Raw genomic sequence first — 20,557 nt, 5'->3', positions numbered from 1 at the left:
TTTAAAAAGAATTGGATCGTTTCAAAGAATATTTATTAAAATTTTATAGAATATAATTTTTTTTAACTATTAGCGATTTTAAATTAGTGCAAATAAATACAAATAATGAAATTCTTTTCACTGAAATTCAATTATATTTACAAACAATAAAATTCAACTCTGACATTCAATTATTTTCAAATATTTAATGAAATTTTTTCCAAGAATTCAATAATTTTCATAAATAAAAAAATTTTGAACTGAAATTCAATTATTTTTAATACATTTAATTTTAATTTCGAAAGAATTAAATTATTTTCAACAATTAATAACATTCATTGAAACGATTCAATTATTTAAAAAAATCTTTTTCTGAAAAGAAATTTTTTTGCAAGAATTCAAGTATATTGTGAAATAATTAAATTCTTTTCACTGAAATTCAATTTAATTCACAAATAATGAAATTCAACGTTGACATTCAATTATTTTCAAATATTTTCTGAAATTCTTTGCAAGAATTCAATAATTTTCTTAATCATAAAATTCTGCACTAAAATTCTTTTCAAGAATTCAATTATTTTCAAATATTTAATGAAATTTTTTCCAAGATTTCAATAATTTTCTTAATAATAAAATTCTGCACTAAAATTCAATTATATTTAATACAATTTCTCGAAATATTTAAATTCTTTGCAAGAATTCAATTATTTTCAAATATTTAATGAAATTTTTTCCAAGAATTCAATAATTTTTATAAATAAAAAAATTCTGCACTGAAATTCAATTATTTTCAATAGAATTTCTCGAAAGAATTCAATTATTTTTAAAAATATTAAAATTCTTTGCAAGAATTTAATTATTTTCAATAATTAAGAAAATTCTTTGAAACGACCAAATTATTTTCAAAAATCTTTTTTTGAAAAGAAAATTTTTCGCAAGAATTCAATTATATTTTCAAATAATGAAATTCTTCGCTGAAATTCAATTATTTTCAGTGAACTAGTAGTTTGATTAATTGTTTTCCTAAAAAAAGTGTTAAAGTTGTAAACAATTTTATTTAAAAATTCGCCAAAAAAAGAAATGATTGAATTTTGAAAGAATGACAATTATGTAATTTTGAAAAATAGTTAAATTTCAAGAAGGTTTTAAATTGAATGAAATTATTAAAAATTTTAAATCTTGTTTAAAAAATAAATAAGTATTTAAATATTTATTTAACAAAGATTGTTCAATTCTTGAATAAATTAATTGTTATTCAAAATTTTTTTTTAATTTAAATTTCTGTAAATATTATGAAAAGTTTAAATTAAATTTTTAATTAATTAGAAATTATGTCAGATTTAATAGAAATTAATTTTATATTTTAATCAATTTTATTTTATTTCTTTCAAAAGTTGGATTTAAATATTTCTGAAGTATTTTAACAAAAAATTTGGAAAATAATTCAAAGGATTTGAAAATTGAAATTTCTAGAGTGAAGTAAAATATTTTTTAGGGCCAGGGAAAAAGTCGAAGTTCTGTCTGGAAATCAGGGAGAAGTCAGGAAAAAATGAAATAAAATTTTTGTGGCAATCCTGCTTTTTTGTTTAATTACTTTTTTTATTTTTTTTTATTACTTCTTTTATTTTTTTTATTTTTTATTACTTTTTTTATTTAAAAAATTTTTTTTCCTTTTTTTCTTTTTTTTCTTCTTTTTACTTTTTTTTATTACGTTTCTTGCTTTCTCGCATGGAGAAAGTACTTTTGCAAGTTAATTCCCTTTTCTGTTTAAAAAAAAACACTTGACAAAATTGATTTGCTCTTTTTCAAAAATCCTTGATACTAAAATTTTTCGCATTTTAAGTTATTAAATGAGAAAAACGACGACGACGATGAAGAGGCAAGGGTTGGATTGAAGAAGAGTAATGAACTTCTTCAAAAGCTATTGAAAAACCAAGACGAAGAGAGGAAACAGAAAGAACAAACGGTAAATGACACGTTTTCTAAATTTTTTATTCCAAAAATGCCAAAAAAATAAAGAAATGATTCAAAAATCATTTGAATTAACTTGCATATACATTTGAATATTGTGAAAATAGAGATAATTTAAATAATAAAATAGAAATAGAATAGAAATAGTCTATATAATAAAAAAATAGAAATATGTAATATTTAATGATGTATTTTATTTAATGTTTTGCTTTTTTGATTTATTGAAACAGAATCAGGAGGATGATCCTCTATTGAGAAGTCTTGGTTTCCAAAATACCACGCCGTCACCGTCGCAGCCAAATGAAAATTCTCAAGTTCCGCGAAAGCGACCGGGCGAAGAAATGAATATGAATTCGTCGATGAAACGACCAAGGGACGGAACGCATCCCCCAGCGTCTGCTCCAACTTCTACGAACAAACATTTGTGGGAAAAGAACAAAATGCTTGCTTCGCTTTTGGCCAAGCAACCCGAGCAACCAACCAAAATCCCACCGATCGATGCATCTGTGATATCAGCGACCCCACAGGTAGTTCATTTTCAAAGACGAATTCATCTTTTATTTCTAAAAATAATTAAAGTCAAATTAAAATTTCTCAAATATTTTAAACTATATTTTTGGAAAATTCACTTGCTGTGAAGAAGAACATTTTTTATTTGTAAAGAAAAAAGTTGAATAATAAAATTCTAGTAAAATTTTCTTAAAATTGTTATTATTAAATTTAAAAAAGAATTTATAGTGAAAAACAGTTTTTAATTTTTCAAAATTAAAATGGATTTTTTGGAAAAAGAAAAAATTTTGTTCATATTCAGAAGAAAAGAAAATTATATCTTACGTTTTAGCCTTTTATATTCAATATAAACAATCCCCTTTTGGTGAATCGCATGATTATTTCCCAAATTATACACTTCCCCTAATATTCAATCCACCTAAAATTGATTAATATAAGTAATAATAATTCACCATACTTCTTATTGAATCGAATTTTTGTTATTAATTTTCTTTGACCTATTTTATTTCTCGTTTTTTTTTCTTCTAGTTTCTAAAATAAATAAAGTATAAACTTAATTAGAGTGGATCAGAAATATTCTTTGGCTTAGGGAAAAAATCAAAATTCTGTGATAGATGACAAAAAGAAGAATGAATGGTAAATTATTAACTGATTTCTGAAATAGAAATTTAAGTTTATAAATTTAAGAAATGAAAATTTAAATTGAAAAAATAAAAATAGAAAACTCTTTAGGGAAAGTAAAATTTGGGGAATAATCATGCGTTTTGGCTTGCATTTGTCAAAAAGAGTATTAGCTCCTTTTTCAGGACAAACTCCCCCGAGTGACGGATCGCTTGAAGCAACCGCCGCAACAGCAGCAACAACAGCAGCCATGGACTACAAGTAGAATGCAGCAGCCAATTGGCAACAACACAATTACCACAACTGCAACTTCGGCCCGTACTCCTCTCCAAAACCTACCTAGACAACAACTACCTCGCCAAGCAGCCAATGTCTACCTCAGTCATATGCTAAGTCAAGTGAGTCAAGTGAGTAAAAAAAAAAGAATTTAATTTATTAAATATTTATCAACTATTTCTTCTCTTTTTCCCTCTCTCACAATCTTCGATTATATTAATTAATCGTCGCAATTTTAGACGCAGCAACAAAGGCCTCAAGTAGAACAAATAGATTCGGAATTTATAAGCGGCGGTGAATATCGACAACCCAACACAGACCCCAACGTTTGGAATAATCAATCAACTGATCCTGATCTTAACGATATTTTAGAGCAGTTTGTCGACTTTACTTCCAATCAGACCAATGAAGGTGAATTTTTCATTTATGTTTCTATTTGTACTTCATTTTTTATCTATTTTTTATTTTTATAAGATTAGAATAGAATTTTCACTTCTTGACGCTACAAACTTTGCCTTAAATGTCTATTTTTGTCTATTTTAAAAAATTTTTGAAAATATAAACAATAATAATTAATTTTGTACCTAAGTGAATTTTTTAAATTTTGATTTGGAAATTATTCAAAAATTTATATTTGAAAATAAAAAACTTTGTAATTTGCACAATAATAATAAATTGAATTGAACCCCTTGATGCAAGAACCAGACATAGGCCATTGAAATTAAATGGGCTGCGTCTGGTTCTTGCATCAAGGCGTTCAATTATGAAGAAGCGGGAGTGAGTTGAGAGAGTAATTAAAATAAATTAATTAAATTTCAGATTCGTCTGAAACAACCAACGATTTGCTGAGCGTTGCTGAAGTACCACATGACATTGTCGTGAATGAGACAATGGCAATCAACGCCATACAGAAGTCATTAATGCTTATCGAGGCTAAAGTCAATTCAACGTCTTCCAGCATCACGATACCGGGTACACCTCCAGCTTATTCCACAGCGGTACGTATTCTCATTTGTAAATTAATTCACACGAAATTTCCCTCGTCAAATTAATTCTCTCGCATTCCGTTAAGTAATCGATTCCTTGATTATTAAAAATACTATTTCAATTTTTATTTATTTATTAATTGTAATTATTATAATTCTCCACTACTTTTCATTTCAAAAATTAGGTACTGTTTCGCGAATTATATTGTAATTATAAAATATTTACAAAACAGTAATTTTCGAAAAGAAAATAGTGGAGAATTTTAATTATAATTAAAATTATATTGTAATTTTTAAAATATAATTTACGAAATAGTAATTTTCAAAAAGAAAAATAAATTTCCAAAGAGGAAAATATTAAATTTCCAAATAGAAAAATAGCAATAGTGATTTTTTGTTTTTGTTGCAGTTGGGCAATGCGCCTGTTGTTACAACAAGCCATAATTATCAAGCGGCGGCATTGTATCAACAGCAGCAACAGCCAAGAATGAGATTTAATGCCCAGCCGGGAATTCGACAGAGCGCTGCGCAATTTACGCCTCAACAACAATTGCACATACAGCAACAACAGAGGAGTAATCTTATTCAGCAACAACAAATGAAACAACGATTGCTCCAGCAACAGCAACAACAGCAGTTGCTTATACCTTCCAATGCTACAGCTACGGACCAAATAAACACTGGAATTCATAACATTGACAGTTTATTGAACAACACTGTTGCTCCAAATGTATCTCTACAGGTAATTTATCTACTATTTTCATTTTCTCCTTCAATGAAAATTAAAAGAAAAAAAAAATAAATTCTCCAAACGTATCCTTACGGGTAATTTATCTAATTTATTTTCTTATTCAATGAAAATTAGATAAAAATTTTTGCAAAATTTCAATAGTCAATTATGTATTTTCTACACAATGTAAATTCTACACAATTAATATTTTAGACTCTCCAGAATTTATTTTTTATAGTCTTCGAAATTTTCTTTTAAACTCTTCAAAATTTATTTTTTATACTCTCCAGAATTTATTTTTAAACTCTCTCTTCAGAATTAATTCTTTTATATTCTTTAGAATTTATATTTTAGACTCTACAGATTTTATTTCTTATAAAATAAAAATTTTATTATATTTTTAAATATTTTCAGTTTTAAAATTAATGTATTGAAAATCATTGAATTGTTGCAAAGAATTTTATCAAAAAATTTGAGAATAATTGAATTTCTTCGAAGAATTTTATTAAAATTTGAGAAAATAATTGAATTTTTTTGTAAAATTTTATAACGAATTAAGAAAAGAATTGAATTCTTTCGTGAAATTTTATTGAGAATAACTTATTTTTTGCAAAGACTTTATTATTTATAAAAATAATTGAATTATTCTGAAGAATGTTATTATTTATAAAAATAATTGAATTCTTGCGAAGAATTATATTAAAATTTTTGACAAATAATTGTATTGAAATAATTTTTTCAGAGGTCAAGTGTAACGGATTCGCAAGTGTCTCCAGGATATGGGGGTTCCGTCCAAATGCCTTCTGGGCACCGGCTTGCTCACTCCTATTCTCATCCTTCCACGTTATCTCAGCAGTAAGTCCTTTCGAAAAAAATTCACAACTTATTTTCTACTGTAGACTTTTTATTTTTCTTTTTTCCTTTACTTTTCTTTCATTTCTTTTTTACTTTCCCTTTTTTTTACTTTTCATTCTTTAATTTTTTATTTTTCTTCTTTTTACTTTATCTATTTTTTTTATTTTTACATACTTTCGTCTTTAAATTTTTCTTTTTTTTACTTTCCTCCCTTAATTTTTTGATTTTCTTATTTACTTTTTCTTTTTTTAATTTTCTTCTTGTGATTTTTCATTTTTATTTTGTTTTTCTTACTTTCCTTCTTTAATTTTTCTTCTTTTTACTTTCTGTTTTACTTCTTTTCGGTAGAAATTGTTTCATTTTATTTCTTCTATCGTTTGAATTGTTTAGAGAAACACGATTGATTAAAATGTTGAAAATACAAAATTTTCAGCCCCGTAAATAATAACTTCAGTAGTGGCCAGCAAGTTTCCGCGACGGCGAGACTATCGCCGCACTCTCCTGCTGGCATTCTCTCCTTCTCTCATCCGCAACCTCTGTCGCCTCGAGTCTCGCAGGTAATTATCGCGAATTTTCACAGAAAGGGATTTTTTAGTCATAAGCAATCAATGAATAAATACAGTATCAATAGGTAATAAATTATAATAAAATAATGATTTTCTCTTAATTTTCTTATTCTTCTTCTTCTTTTTTGTAGGGCAATTATGGTAACAGTCCAAGAATGTTTAACGTTAATCAAGTTCGACAACAGCAACAACCAACAACCCAGCAACAACTTCAACAGCAACAGAGATCGATGCCTTCACCTGGAACACCAGCGTCGGCGCGGCAGTCGCCATTCCCCGCTGAAACTTTCCCACCGCCTGCAAGTCCCACTGCTAGCCAGTTTCCCCCTGTTCAAATCCCAAACGCTAACAATCCTTCCACGCAGTACAGACTCCAGAGAACTACGTCTACTCCATCGGCCACTACACAGTTGCCAGGTAATTTTTTTATTTTAGTCCTTTTTTTTACTTTACTATTAGTGTAACTTCTTTCTTTGAAATGCTATCGGATTGTTCTTTATTTAGTTTTAGAATTTATGTGTGACTTTTACTTGCTCTTTTTTCCTTTGTGTGTCAATTTTTTAGCACGATTTTTTCATTTTTTTCTATAGGGTGTCTACTTGTGGGGGGAAAGAGTTAAAGTCCTGGTAAAATGTTCTTTTAGATTTGAAAAAATTGAAAAGTATTTTATATCTTTTTCGGGAAAAAAAATTGGACATTACGTTTCGAGACGAAAAAAATTTCTTTATAAATATTATAATGGAAGGAAAAACTTTAAAATAATATTTTATTAAATTATTTAATGAAATGCAATTACTTTTTAACTTCTTGAAAAATATTTTCACTGTTACTTTCTATCCTTTTTATCTTCTTTTTAAAAATTATGCCTGAAGAAATTGTCCAATGTAAAATAAAATAAATAAGTAGACACCCTATTGATTCGCGGTAAGTATTTAAAATAGAAAATAAAGCAGAATTTTTGTCAATTAAACAAAAGAAAAAAACGTTTTATGCATTTTATAGCAATAAGTGAATTTTTAATACAGCCTAATTGTATTTTGTGCTTTCGCGATACAAAATAGGAAATGCGTCTTCTTTGTATATTTTTTTTTTTTGAAAATATTTACTATTTACAGAAGTCTTCTATAGGAATCGTGGAAAAAAATAATCTTTTTTTATCACAAAAAAAGATTAAGGAGTGAAATTTTTTTTTTTTTTGAATTATCTAAAGCAAAAGGAGGTAGACAATGTTAATGTTACAGGTGGAATTGGTTCACCGCGTCATTATGGTGGAGTAAATAAGGAACAGGCTCTTTTATCACCTAGTCATCCCCACTCGGGTTGTCCCGCAACACCGACCCATAATCAGCATAACGTCACCAATACCCAACACTTCTCCAATCAGCAACACTCATCTATGATATATCACAACACCGCCAATACTATCAACACTGCTGATGTACAGAATCAAAATCAGTACTGTTATGATCGGACGTCCGTTCCACTCTATCAAATGGGGCCTGGGGATGGGCAGGACACTAGGCCTCTGCCTCCCAGTAATCCTGCTAGTCACCAAATGGGTGGTAAGTCATGTGACCTCTTCATGTCATGTGACCTTCGCTATGTCATCATATTCCCTCACTCGTTATTTAAAAAAAAATCACGCATTTATACATATATTTCAGGCATGGAATTCCCAAGAAAAAAAAATACCATTTCACTCTCTTTTCCAAAAAAAAAGAAAAACCTAACTTCACACATCGATCATCGTGATTTTTTTCTTCATCCTTTTTTATTTGTTGGGGGAACATATTTCATTCAGTTATCGTTTCTCACCCTTGTGTTATCGTCTCATCGATGTATTTTGCCTGTTTGTTTCGTTCTGTTTAAATAACGTGCTAACACAATCATTTCGATAAATTCATTGTGTCTCGCTCTGCACTTCATTTTTTTTTTATCATTTTCGGTCGCGTGGATTTTTTCCTCTAAATTTGAAGTTTCTCTCGATTGAGAAAAGATTTTCTATATTCGAATTCGTTATTTCTTCTGTATTTATTTATTTACTTTTTGGACCAAAGACCACAAAAAAGTCACAATTATTTTTTATACAATTAAGGTCCTTAAAATAAATTTAAATTTTATTTGTTTATATATTTATTTACTTATTTATATATTTATAAACGGATGTTTATATAGTGGCATGCCTTATATAGTTTGTACAACTATACAATTTTGTAATTTATGTATAACAAAATTTTCAATTTTTATTTGTATATAAAAATTAATTTTTCTATTTTTTTATAATTTCGTAAATTTATAAAATTAATAATTGAATTTATCTTCTTTCGGGGAAAAAAGGGTAAATTCTCACATTAATTTAAAAACGTGAAACTAATTTTTTTTTAGTGAATTACGATTTCTATTTTTAATTATCTGAAAATAATTGGAAATCAAATTATTTGAATTCATAAGTTCTAAAAAATAATTTCAATTAATTTTGAGTAGAAAATGAAAAAAAAGAAGAGCGAAAATTGCAAAAATAAGAATTAATATTCGTAATTTTGGAAATTGATTTAAATAATTCTGAACGAAAACAGAAACATAAGAATTATAATTCGTATAAAGTTTTGAAAATTTATATCAATAATTTTCATTATACAAAATTGAACAAAAATATGAATAAAAATTGCAAAAATAATAATTGGAATTCGTAGTGATTTGAAAATAAATTTCAATAATTTTCATTATGCAAAATGGAACAAAAACAAAAATGAATGAAAATTGCAAGTTTTGAAAATTTATTTCAATAATTTTTAATAAATATCGAAAAATTGAAAAATTAAAATTAATAAAAGAGTAGAATTTCGAATAAAAATTGAATAATAGAAATTATAATTAATAAAAAAGCAGAATTTTGAATGAAAATTTGAAAACAAAATTTATAATTAAGTATTTTTAATAAAAATTATAAATAATGAAAGAGCAGAATTATGAATGAAAATTGAAAAATAAAAGTTATAATTAATAAAAGAGTGAAATTCTGAATAGAAATTGAAAAATAGTAATTAAAATTCTTAAGTTTTGAAATATTATTTCTCTTGAGAAAAATTTAATTAAAATAATATTCAAAATATTTAAATTCTTATAAAGAGTTTTATTAAAATTTTTTAAAATAATATAATTTCTGCGAAGAATGTTGACATTTTTTTAAATAATTTGAATTCTCACGAGAAATTTTATCATTTATAAAAATAATTGAAATCTTGGCAAGAATTTTATTGAAATCTTTAAAAATAATAAAATTTTCGCCCAGAATTTTATTTAAATTCTTTAAAATAATTAAATTCGTGCAAAAATTTTTATTTAATTACATGAAAATAATTAAATTTTTGCGAGGAATTTAATTAGACTTGTATAGTAAAACTTACTATAGTAACTTGTATTCTCATAAAGAATTTCGAACGAAAATTAAAAAATAAAAATTGTAATTAATAAAAGAGGGAATAAATTATAAAAGAATGAATACAAATTAAAAATTCGAATATATAGAAAATCTGAAATTTGAGAAAAATTATCCAATTTGATGATTAAATTTGCTCCCGTAATAATATAATTATAATCATTGGTTCGCATGCTTATCTCGAGTCTCTAACCCTAAAAAAGCACTTTTCCAAAAAAGCAAAATTTCCATTTTTTTTATCTCCAAAACATTTGTGTACATAAATGACCCATATTGAGTGTTTTTCACCGAAAAAAAAAATTTCATTGCACCCAAGTGACATATTTCATATTCGTAAATATAATATTTATCATGTGCCACTCATCAACTCTAACTTTAGAATTTACTGATGTTGCTAAAAAAAACACCACCACGGTCGAATTTTTTCTTTCTCCACAAACACAAACAAAATCATATTCTCTTGTTATAATGAAGAATTTCTTCATCATCTATTTTCATAAAATTCACTTCACCCGAAAATTTTCTCTCTCTTTCTCTACGTATCCCATAAATGTCTGTGGAAGATTCTTTCTCTTTTATTCTCTCTCTCTCTACTCTCTCTTTCTCTCTCTTTCTCTCTTGCAGAAGAAGAAAAAAGACATTTTTTTTGTTTGTTGGTAAATGTTTATTTTTTTTTTATAATATTTTTTTGAAAAGGAGAATATCTTTTAAAAAAATAAATAAATTATCTTCTACGCATTTTCTTGTTTTGCAGTATCGTCAACGAATTGCAAATTACAACAAAACTACTAGAAACTGCAATGGCACTTCTTCTTCATGAAAAAAAAAAAAAAAAATTGTTACTATTATTATTGTAAATTACTATTAAGTGTTGCATGAAGCTTTATTCACAGTTTCCAGCACCACATGTGTCATAACCATGCCCACTGGATGCGCTGTCTTCTCATCTGATAATCATAATAATTAATTGATGATTACCGCAATATTTTTAATTCTCTAGCATTCAATGTCTCAGAATTAGAATTTTTTGTCCTCTTCGTAAAGGGTGTATTGAAAAAATTTCTTCAAATTTAATATTAAATTACTTTAAGCAATTAATATTTAAATTAAAAATTGAAAAAAAAATTAAAAATATTTAAATTTGTAAATTATTTTATAATATTTATAAAATAAATTAAATTAATTTAATACTATATAAATAAATGAAACTAAATTATGAATTTAGTATTAATTTAGTTTTATATATTTATTTATTATTATATTATTTATTTGTAGATTCATTCTTAAGTTCTTAAATTTCGTATTTAAAATTTATAATATATTTATAATTTGAAATTTAATAAATAAGATTTAATTTAATTGTAACTTTAAATCGAATTGAAAAAAAATTTGATTTTACTTTGAGGAAAAATTCGATTCAAATAATTCATAATTTATTATTTATAGTTTAATAAATAAAATATAATTTAATTGTAACTTTGAAATCGAATTGCAAAAAAAATCAGATTACTTTTTGATCGAAAGAATTCGATCCAAATAAGTAAATAATAAAATAAAAAAATAAAACTAAAAAAAAATAGAAGCACCAGTGTTTATAAAACAAGAGAAATTCTTTCAATCGTTAAATTAAAATGTTAGAAATTTTATGAAGCTCAAATTTTCAATGTTTAAAAATGCAAAAAAAATAATTTTTTTTGACAAATTTTAATTTTTATTATTCCATTCAATTTTTTGTCTTCAATTTCCATTTAACTTTAGTTAAATTTGAAATTGAAGACAAAAATATGATTTTAAAATAATCTACTTTTTTTTTTATAAAATTATTAATTTCCTGAAGATAAATTTTATTCTAATTCTTTCGTTATTTTAAATATTGGATTTAAATTTTAAATTCATTGTTTTAAATATTGAAAATTTTAAACTGCTTCGTGAAAAATAATAATTTTTCATTATGATCAGAAAAGTAGTGTTTTTTTTTTGCTTCAAAAATCAATGAAATATTTTTGAACGTAGATGATAATTTTAGTGGTAATAATTTGCATTAATTTTTTTCATCCAACATACGTTTACTAAAAAAAAGAAAATTAATAAATTAAAAAAACAGTAATATTGAAAAATTTATTAATGGAAAATTGAAATTCTATAAGATTCAATAAGAATTAAATTTAATTTAAATTCAATTAAAATGAAATTAAATAAAAATAAATTGAAATTATGTAAAATTAAAATTAAATTAAAGTAAATTTTGAATAAAATTAAGAGAAAATAAAATAAAAATGGCTAATAACTAAAACAATAAATAAAATAAAAATAAAATCGAAGAACGAAAGAATTTTTAGCGTTTTTTCTAATAATTGACTGAAAAAAATTCACCAAAAGTGAAACGTACGTTGGAGAAAAAGTCCTAGTTGTATATATTTGTATATATAGTATTTGAAGAAGAATCAAACAGTCCAGTTGCACCAAAATATTATCCTGAAAATTTTTACAGCTTCATCATTTATCTCAAAAAATCATTTTTCATTCGTTGCTATTGCATAATGTGATATTAACTATTTATTAATTATTATAACCAAAAATAATAATTCCTCAATGTGTGTCATCAATGTTTGAATTTCATTGTCATGTTTATTCAAAATCATTTATATTTCTAGAATTGTATTTTAGAATTTTTAAGAAAATCCATGTAATATTTCTTGTCTTTTTTTTTAACTTATATGTATATAGACAATTGTGCAGAATAATTATTTCATTGGATCGAAGATGAAATTTCTGAGAATACTTGCGGCAGATTATTAATATTTTTATTTAGAAAATTATTTTTGGAGAAACAATTTTTTTAAATAGTTTTTATAGAATTATGTGGAGTTTTAATGGAATTTATTAATTAAATTTTATTTTATATTACAATTATTATTAATTTTTTAATTAGAAATGTAGAATTTAATGGAAGTTGATGGGGATTTTTATAGAATTTGATAGAATTTAAATAGAAAGATTTAAAATTAAATTAAAAATTTAAATAGAAAATTAAAGATTAAAATCTTTAATATTTTTTATTCAGATTTTAATCTTTCTATTTAAATTCTATTAAAGATTAAAATCTTGAATAGAATTTAAATGTAGAATAGAATTTTTGTGTAGAATTTTAATTGCACTTTTATATTGCATAGAAAATTTTTGTTAATTAGTTTTTTGTGTGTAATTTTTCTAGAAAATTTATTTTACAATTTTTTCTACAATTGCTGCTTACAAAATTGCCGTTTGTTTTTCACTTGCATTTTTTTCTATAGAGATTTTTTTCTCTTTTAGTTTTAGAATTAGAATTTTCCTAGTATTTTATGAGATTTTTTTTCCTACAATTATTATATTTGTAATTTGTATATTTGCATTTTTTCTATATCTGTAATTATTTAGATTGTAGTTTCTATATTTTAATTATTAACGAATTTCTGGTTCTACTTATTGAAAATTTTATGTACTATTATACTTTTTTTTTGTAGAATTTTATAAAAAATTTCAATTGAAAATAATGGAGTTTATTAATATTTATGTGCATATAAAACTTTTTAAATTTTAGACAAATATTTATGAATTGAATTATTATAATTATTGATTTATTAATTATTAATTTTCTTATAATAATTAGTACTGAATTCGTTTGGTGGAAATAATTTTTTTTTCTATTTCGAGTATAAATATTCATGGATCTAAATAAATTGTTAAAAAAATATTTTAAAAGTCAGGTAATTAAGATATTTAAGTTGAAGTGTAAATATTAATTGAAACAATTGTTTTCAGGAAATGCGAGCAGTACTGTTACAATGACATCGGAGTTTGTTCGTCAAGAGCTGAGAGCAATTGTCGGTGCCAGGACGCAGCAACAACAGCAAAGGGTGCCTAATAGTCTTCAGAATAACTTGTCTGGTCAAGTTTCTCAGGATGATCTCGACGCTCTTGGACTTACTTTCGAGATGTCTTCTGCAGGTAGGTTTTTCATTCTTTTCTATTTATTTAAAAATTAAAGCAAAAAAAAAAAAGAAAAAAGAACTGACAAAATATTTTTATTCAGTCGGTTTCTTTTAAAAAATTATTATTAATTATTAAAAACAATTAGAAAATTCGGTTAAAAAAATATGTTTCTGCAAAATGTTACACATGGAAAAATTCGGGGATAATTGACACTCTTGTGGATAAAAATTAGATTTATTTATAAATTTATGTTTATTGTTTAAAGAAAATTATTAATTAATTATTAAAAATTTATTATTTATTTATTAATTATTATTTATCAATTTATACTTATTTTGAAAATATTTATAGAACAGGAAAATTTTGATAATTTTTTTTATTGAGAAAATTCGTTAATATTATTGGAGAATTTCATCTGTTTTTTTAAATTTCTAATTAAAAATTTCTATTAAAAATACAATTTTAAATTCTCAATTTCAAATTAAAATTAAACTTTCAAATTTCAAGTATAATTAGAAAATTAAAATTTCAATTATAATTTGTAATCAAAATTAAAGTTTCAATTATAATTTGCAAATATCAATTCTAAATTTCAATTACAATTTTCAAATTAAAATTAATGTTTCAAATTTCAATTATTTTTAGCAAATTACACTTATTTTTAGAAAATTAAAATTTAAAATGTTAATTAAAATTTGCAAATTAAAATTTCAAATTTCAATTATTTTTAGTAAATTAAAATTGATATTTGAATTTTTAATTATAATTTGCAAATTAAAATTTCACATTTCAATTACAGCTTGCAAATTAAAATTTCAAATTTTAATTACAGAGTGGATATAATTTTTCAATTACTTTAATTTAATTGATTATTTATTTTTTCAAATTATTTGTTTTTTATTTTGAAACTAATAAAATAAATTAAAATGCAAAAAAATTGTTCATTTAAAATTTTTAATTTGCAAAGAGCTGAAATTTTCTTTTTTGTTGAATTTTTTACCAAATTTTGAAAATGAAAAAAATAGAAATAAATTATTTCCCAAATTCAAAGTCGTTTTAATAAAACGAAACAAAACTATTTTCAATCTCTAAAGAAAAAAAAAAGAATAAAATGCCTATTTTTTTGTCACTAAAACAAAAAATTTCAGAAAATAATGAAAAATTTCAAAAATTATAAAAGTTTGAAAAAAAAAATTGTGAAAATTTGAAATAAAAATAAAAATTTTTAAATTTGAACAAAATGAACATGAGAAAATCTTTTTCACCAAGGGCGTTGAATTGATTCTGACGATTATAATAATTTTTTTTTTTTTCAATAAAATCTGATACACGTACACAAACCACAATATTTATTGAATTAAAAAAAAAAAAATTAGAAAAACGAGTCAGGGGTTTAAAAAAGAAAAAAAAGGAAAAAAAAAGTTTTAGAATCGATAGAGCTTTAACATGCGTGCATTTTGTAAGAAAAGGCAACAGTTGTTTAAAGATTATGGTAACAAGTATTGTTACAATGTCCCAACCAGGTGAGCCTGTGGTTAGCGATGGCCCTGCAAAGAGCTGGGCCATTGGGAGTGCCGGAAGCGCCCCCTCCTCCTCCAGGGTAAGAATCCCTTTTCCGACAATTTACTTTACGTATTTTTTGATTTTGTATGCTCTGTCTTCCCTCTTTGCTTGGCTTTAGAACTCATTATTGTGCACGACATGTTAATTATTTCTTCAGATACTGAGCGTAAAACTTGTAGAGGGTAGTGTACTTATATTTATATATTCTGCATGCTTGAGTTTTTCAAATGGCTGATAAGAGACAATATTTTACATAATATTATTTCTTTATAATAATAGTAATTCTACATTTTGACAATTATTTAGAAAATTTATTTCATAAAAAACAATACTTTCAATCGCAAAAAATTTCACTCATTTTATTCACCAAAATTTGCCACAATTTTGTGGTAGTATTTTTTTTTTAATTTGTCTAAAAAATAATAATACAAATTAATAATAAAAATAATCCAGAGAATATTTTTTATTGAATTTTAAATTAATTTTCAATTCATAGATTCCTCATAGAGAAATTTTATAATTCTTGTAAACGAAAAAAATATTCTTTATACTAATCGTGAGTTTTGGCTTTTTTTCATCTAAATCAATTTTTGTATCAATTATAAATTATCATTAATAATTAATAATACAATTAATATTATATAATATTATCATTTAATAATTAAAATAATAATCATAATTAACAATAACTTTATTTATTAGTTATTATTTATTAATAATTAATCCATTCATATATAAATAAAATGTAGTTTTGTAAATTAGTTTTCTGAATTTATTATTGAATTTAAAAAAATGATAAAAATTGCGAATTTCTTGTCAGTGAAAAATTTTTCAAAATTCCTTTTTGCGATTGAAAAAAAACTTGTGAAATAAATTTCATTTTTTTTAAATCTCTTTTTCAACTTTCTATTTTCTATTCAATTTCGTCTTTATTGAAAGTCAATAGTGCAATTTTTGTGCGGTTCACTTTTTAAATTCGATTCAAAATTTCTTTTTTAAATTGAAATTGAATTGAAAGTAAATTAATAATATATTAAAATGATAAATTAGTAAAATATTAGAATGAGAAAATAGTAAAATAATAAAAAAGTAAATTAATGAAATAATAAAAGAGTAAATTAACGAAATAATAAAAGAGTAAATTAATAAAATAGTAAAAGAGTAAATTAATAAAATAGTAAAAGAGTAAATTAATAAAATAATAAAAGAGTAAATTAATGAAATAGTAAAAAAAAATAATAAAATTGAATCAAGATTTACACTCAGTTTTTCACATTATTTAGAATTCAGTAAAACGAATCTTCTTCACGTAACAGCTTTTTTTTATTTGAAAAAAGTACTAATTTAATCCGCGATAGCGAATTTAGGTTTTAATTTTATTTATTTTATTTATTTATTTATTTTTTGATGAAAAAGAAATAAAAATTCGATTTATTGAGGACGATGAAAATCCTTTCCGTATTATGCGTGCAATTTTTCAGTCAGGTATGATTGTACCCATTCGGTAAATTTATTTTTTACTGATAAAAATATATCTTTTTTCAAATTAATAAAAATTAATATTCAATTTTTGACAATTTTTTGTCAATTTTTGTTTTTTTAACAAAATAAAAAGTTTGAAATTTAAAATATTCGTCCATTTGAGAAATAATTTTTTTCCTACTTCCTAAGGATTTCCAATTTACTTCTCTGAGAATCTACTTCCTGTTTGTTAAGTGAACAAATAAATTTAATTGAATTCAGAAGCTGTGACGCAATGAACAAAATTTTTTAGAAATATTTAATAATTTTTTTTTCTTTATAAATAGACAGTTTTATCTCCGTTCGATTAATCTTTCATTAATTTAACACAAAAACTCTTGATTTTAATAAAAAATGGGAATGGGAATTTATAAAATTGATTTTTATTCAACAAGATAATTTTCTTTTTTGTGAAATACAAAATTTTTCTTTCCTTTAATTTTCAACTTAAAGATTAAGAAAATTTAAAATTATTTAAATTATTTAAATAATTTAAAATTATTATTAGGTAATTAATTAAATTCATTAATTTTTTTGAATAAAGAAAGAAAGAAAAACTTTTAATTTTGCAGAAAAGAGAAAAACTTTTGTTATTTGTATATTTTTGAGAAGGACACCTTTGGTGAAAATATTTTGACATTAGATTGGAAATTATTTAAGAAATTTATTAATTAAGGTTTGAGAGACAAACTTTTTACACTCTAATTAGATCACTATACTATTTAAAAAAAAAACATTCTTATTGCAATGAAATTTTTTAGTTTACAAATATTGGTGATGGTTCAGAATGCTTTAACATATTTCATCATTAAAAACAACAACAACAAAAAAATGCAAAATTTTAATTTTAATTGAGAAAAAAAAAGAAAACGTAACACTTCTTTCGAAATCAGAAAATTTTTTTTACTGCTTATTTCTTTATTTCTATTTTTTTCCAAACGTAAATTCTTTAAATGCATGATTATTAAATTTTTTGTAAAACAGGTAAGCAAATTTTGATAAAAAAAAAAATAGATTTTAATAGATGAGGAACTCTAAATTTTTCATAATTCGAATTTTTTTTTTAAGTTATGATTCAAATACCTAGTTGTAATGGAATGCATTATTTTTTTATTTTATGAAATTTTGTAATTTATAATTGCGAATGAAAATTTAAAATTGAATTCTTTAAAGTTAACGTGTCCGGTAAATTCAGTCGATTTAATTGTCGGACTCGAGAAATTAGGAAATTATTTTTAAAAATTAATTTCTAGTAAATTTATTTTTGTCAAATAATTAATTTTTACTATATTTTTGAATTGGTTTCTATTTTTATAAAATTGGATAAATTATTTTTATAATTAGAATTTAATTGTTTTATTTTTGTATTTTTTTCCTATTTATATTTTTTTTCTTATTTATATTTTATGTTCTTGTTTATATTTTATTTTTTTATTTATTTTTTTTTGTTCACAAATTTTTGTCTTTACAATATATTTTTTTCTAATTCGTTTCTTATTTAAATTTTTATTTCTTATTAAAATAAATATATTTACTGACATTAAGTAGCACTTAAATTATTTTCGAATTTATATCTAATTAGAAAATATGCAACCATTGTCAAATTGTTTTATTTGTTTAGTTCATTTTCATTTATTTATCATAAAGTTTAATTTTCAAATTATTTTTCATTCATTTTTTTTGTCTTGATTCTTTATTTTATAATAAAACAAAAGAAAAATCATTGAGACTAATAATTTTCGAATAAGAATTTTATTGTTTCAACTTTTATTATAAACACACTTTTAGAAATGAAGTTTTTTGGAAAATAATTTGAAGAATTATTAAAATTACATCTTATCTGTTTTTTTTAAATGTAAATAAAAGAAAAATGAGATAAAATAAAAAAATTTAAACAAACAAAAAGAAAACTAAACGCAATATTTGAATTTATTTACAATTTATTTTATTGATCGAGTTTTAATTTTCCGTTTAATCCATCATAACTTAAAATATCATTAGTTTGTGAAATTTGTCCTGCTTTTGTATTTTTTTTCCTAATTTCTCTCAATGTTGATAAAATATTTTTTTATTACATTATTGAATTTTTTAAATAAAAATTTAAAGAAAAAAATAGAAAATACATTTTTGAAAATAAAAAAGAATGGAAACATCTTTTGTTTTGTACACAAATTTTTTCCTTAAAAATAAAAAGAAGAATAAAAAATACTTTTCTTAAAAGTTAATGAAATAAAAACGTCTTTTATTTTTATCAAGAAAATTAGTTTCCTTTGAAGAAGGAAAAGGACATATTTCCAAAAATTTGTTTCTTGGTAAATAAAAAACAAATCTGAAGATAAATTCCACAATTTATGGAAAGAAAAATTTTTATGTTGCTTTTCAACACTGTTATTGTTCTTATTCTAGTTGCTTCGCAAAAGCAGTAAATTTTTTTTTTTAATCGACAATTTTTTACATTTATAAAAAATATTATGCATTTAGAAAGCGATAGAGAGTTCCTTGTTCTTGTCTCAGGCTTCAAAAAAAAAAAACAATAAGAAAAAATAAATAAGAGAAATAAAAATAAGAGAATAAATAAGAGAGAAAAAAAAGAATTTTTTTTGTCTTCTCTTCTCTTATAAAATTCTTTGATAAAAAATTGAAAAGCAAATTGAACATAATTTTGATTTTGATTTCAGACTACTATCGAAGAAGTGGCCCAAGGTGATCCAAAAGCGTCACTGTTGCAGAAACTTTTATCCGAGTGACTGCTGGCTAGCATCTCGCGAATGAAGGAAATATATGTAATATATATTTGAGTGATGAAAAGAGTATATACATACACACCTACATTTACATAAAAAAAAACACTATACGTAACGGATACTATTGTATTATATGTAATACTACACGTAAAAGCAGTATACAGATATGTATCCCCAAGTACAATGCGAACAATCACACAAAAGGTTTCGATAAAAAATATTTTCCCAGAGAGAGAGGAATTGTGTCCCGTGAAAGAAAAAAAATGGATTTCACATTTTCAGAAAGATATTTTTCTGTAAAAAAAAAGAAGAAGAAGAAAGTAGTGTGGACCCTGTAGTTGCGGGCAAGATTTTCTAAAAAGGAAAACAAAAATTTCCTTTCTAAATAGGGAAAAATAGTTATTCTCCCGCGGATAAAAAAAGAAGAAATTGCAAATGAAGAGAGAAATTATTTTTAAAAATGAAATTTTCTCGTGATGGCAGAAAATTGTTTCTGAAAAAAAAGGAAAAATTTCCAAGTGAAGAAGAGAATTTGAAAAAACCACTTTCCAAGAGAATTGCAATTTTCACGAGAAGAGGAAAAACTATTTTTTTTTTGTTGTGTGTGTGGAGAGGAAGGATAACTTTTTTGTGAGTACAAAAAGAATTTATTACAAAAAAGAGGTTATGGAATTTTATTTTTGGTGAAAGGAAACGGGAACACGGGAGGAAATTGTTTGGGAAAATTTTTTTTCTCACGCGAAGAGAAAATTATTTTTTAATTCTTTTAAAGAATTTAAAATTGGATAGTTTTAAAAACTATTAAATTTAGTCTAAATTAAATT

The 20,557-nt window shown here is 23.5% G+C and overlaps 1 protein-coding gene across 11 annotated transcripts in view; it reads left to right on the top strand.

The window, feature by feature from the left end:
• Positions 1–20,557, top strand: part of LOC122507030 (nuclear receptor coactivator 2) — a 156,480-nt gene extending 135,923 nt beyond the window's left edge. For 5 of the 11 annotated variants that reach the window (XM_043619527.1, XM_043619526.1, XM_043619535.1 and 2 more), the window contains 13 exons: positions 1,823–1,945; positions 2,181–2,477; positions 3,255–3,488; positions 3,597–3,768; positions 4,177–4,355; positions 4,753–5,085; positions 5,816–5,928; positions 6,362–6,485; positions 6,626–6,911; positions 7,736–8,056; positions 13,735–13,920; positions 15,429–15,505; positions 19,668–20,557. In XM_043619527.1, the coding sequence (XP_043475462.1) occupies positions 1,823–1,945; positions 2,181–2,477; positions 3,255–3,488; positions 3,597–3,768; positions 4,177–4,355; positions 4,753–5,085; positions 5,816–5,928; positions 6,362–6,485; positions 6,626–6,911; positions 7,736–8,056; positions 13,735–13,920; positions 15,429–15,505; positions 19,668–19,736 (2,514 nt within the window). In that variant the 3' untranslated portion in view covers positions 19,737–20,557. The remainder of the gene's footprint in view (positions 1–1,822; positions 1,946–2,180; positions 2,478–3,254; positions 3,489–3,596; positions 3,769–4,176; positions 4,356–4,752; positions 5,086–5,815; positions 5,929–6,361; positions 6,486–6,625; positions 6,912–7,735; positions 8,057–13,734; positions 13,921–15,428; positions 15,506–19,667) is intronic. The other 6 variants (XM_043619530.1, XM_043619529.1, XM_043619528.1 and 3 more) reach the window with 5 other exon arrangements.

The sequence above is a fragment of the Leptopilina heterotoma genome, unplaced genomic scaffold (genome assembly GCF_015476425.1).
Source record: "Leptopilina heterotoma isolate Lh14 unplaced genomic scaffold, ASM1547642v1 Lhet_44, whole genome shotgun sequence".
Classification (NCBI taxonomy): domain Eukaryota; kingdom Metazoa; phylum Arthropoda; class Insecta; order Hymenoptera; family Figitidae; genus Leptopilina; species Leptopilina heterotoma.
This window is presented reverse-complemented; position numbering and strand designations above follow the sequence as displayed.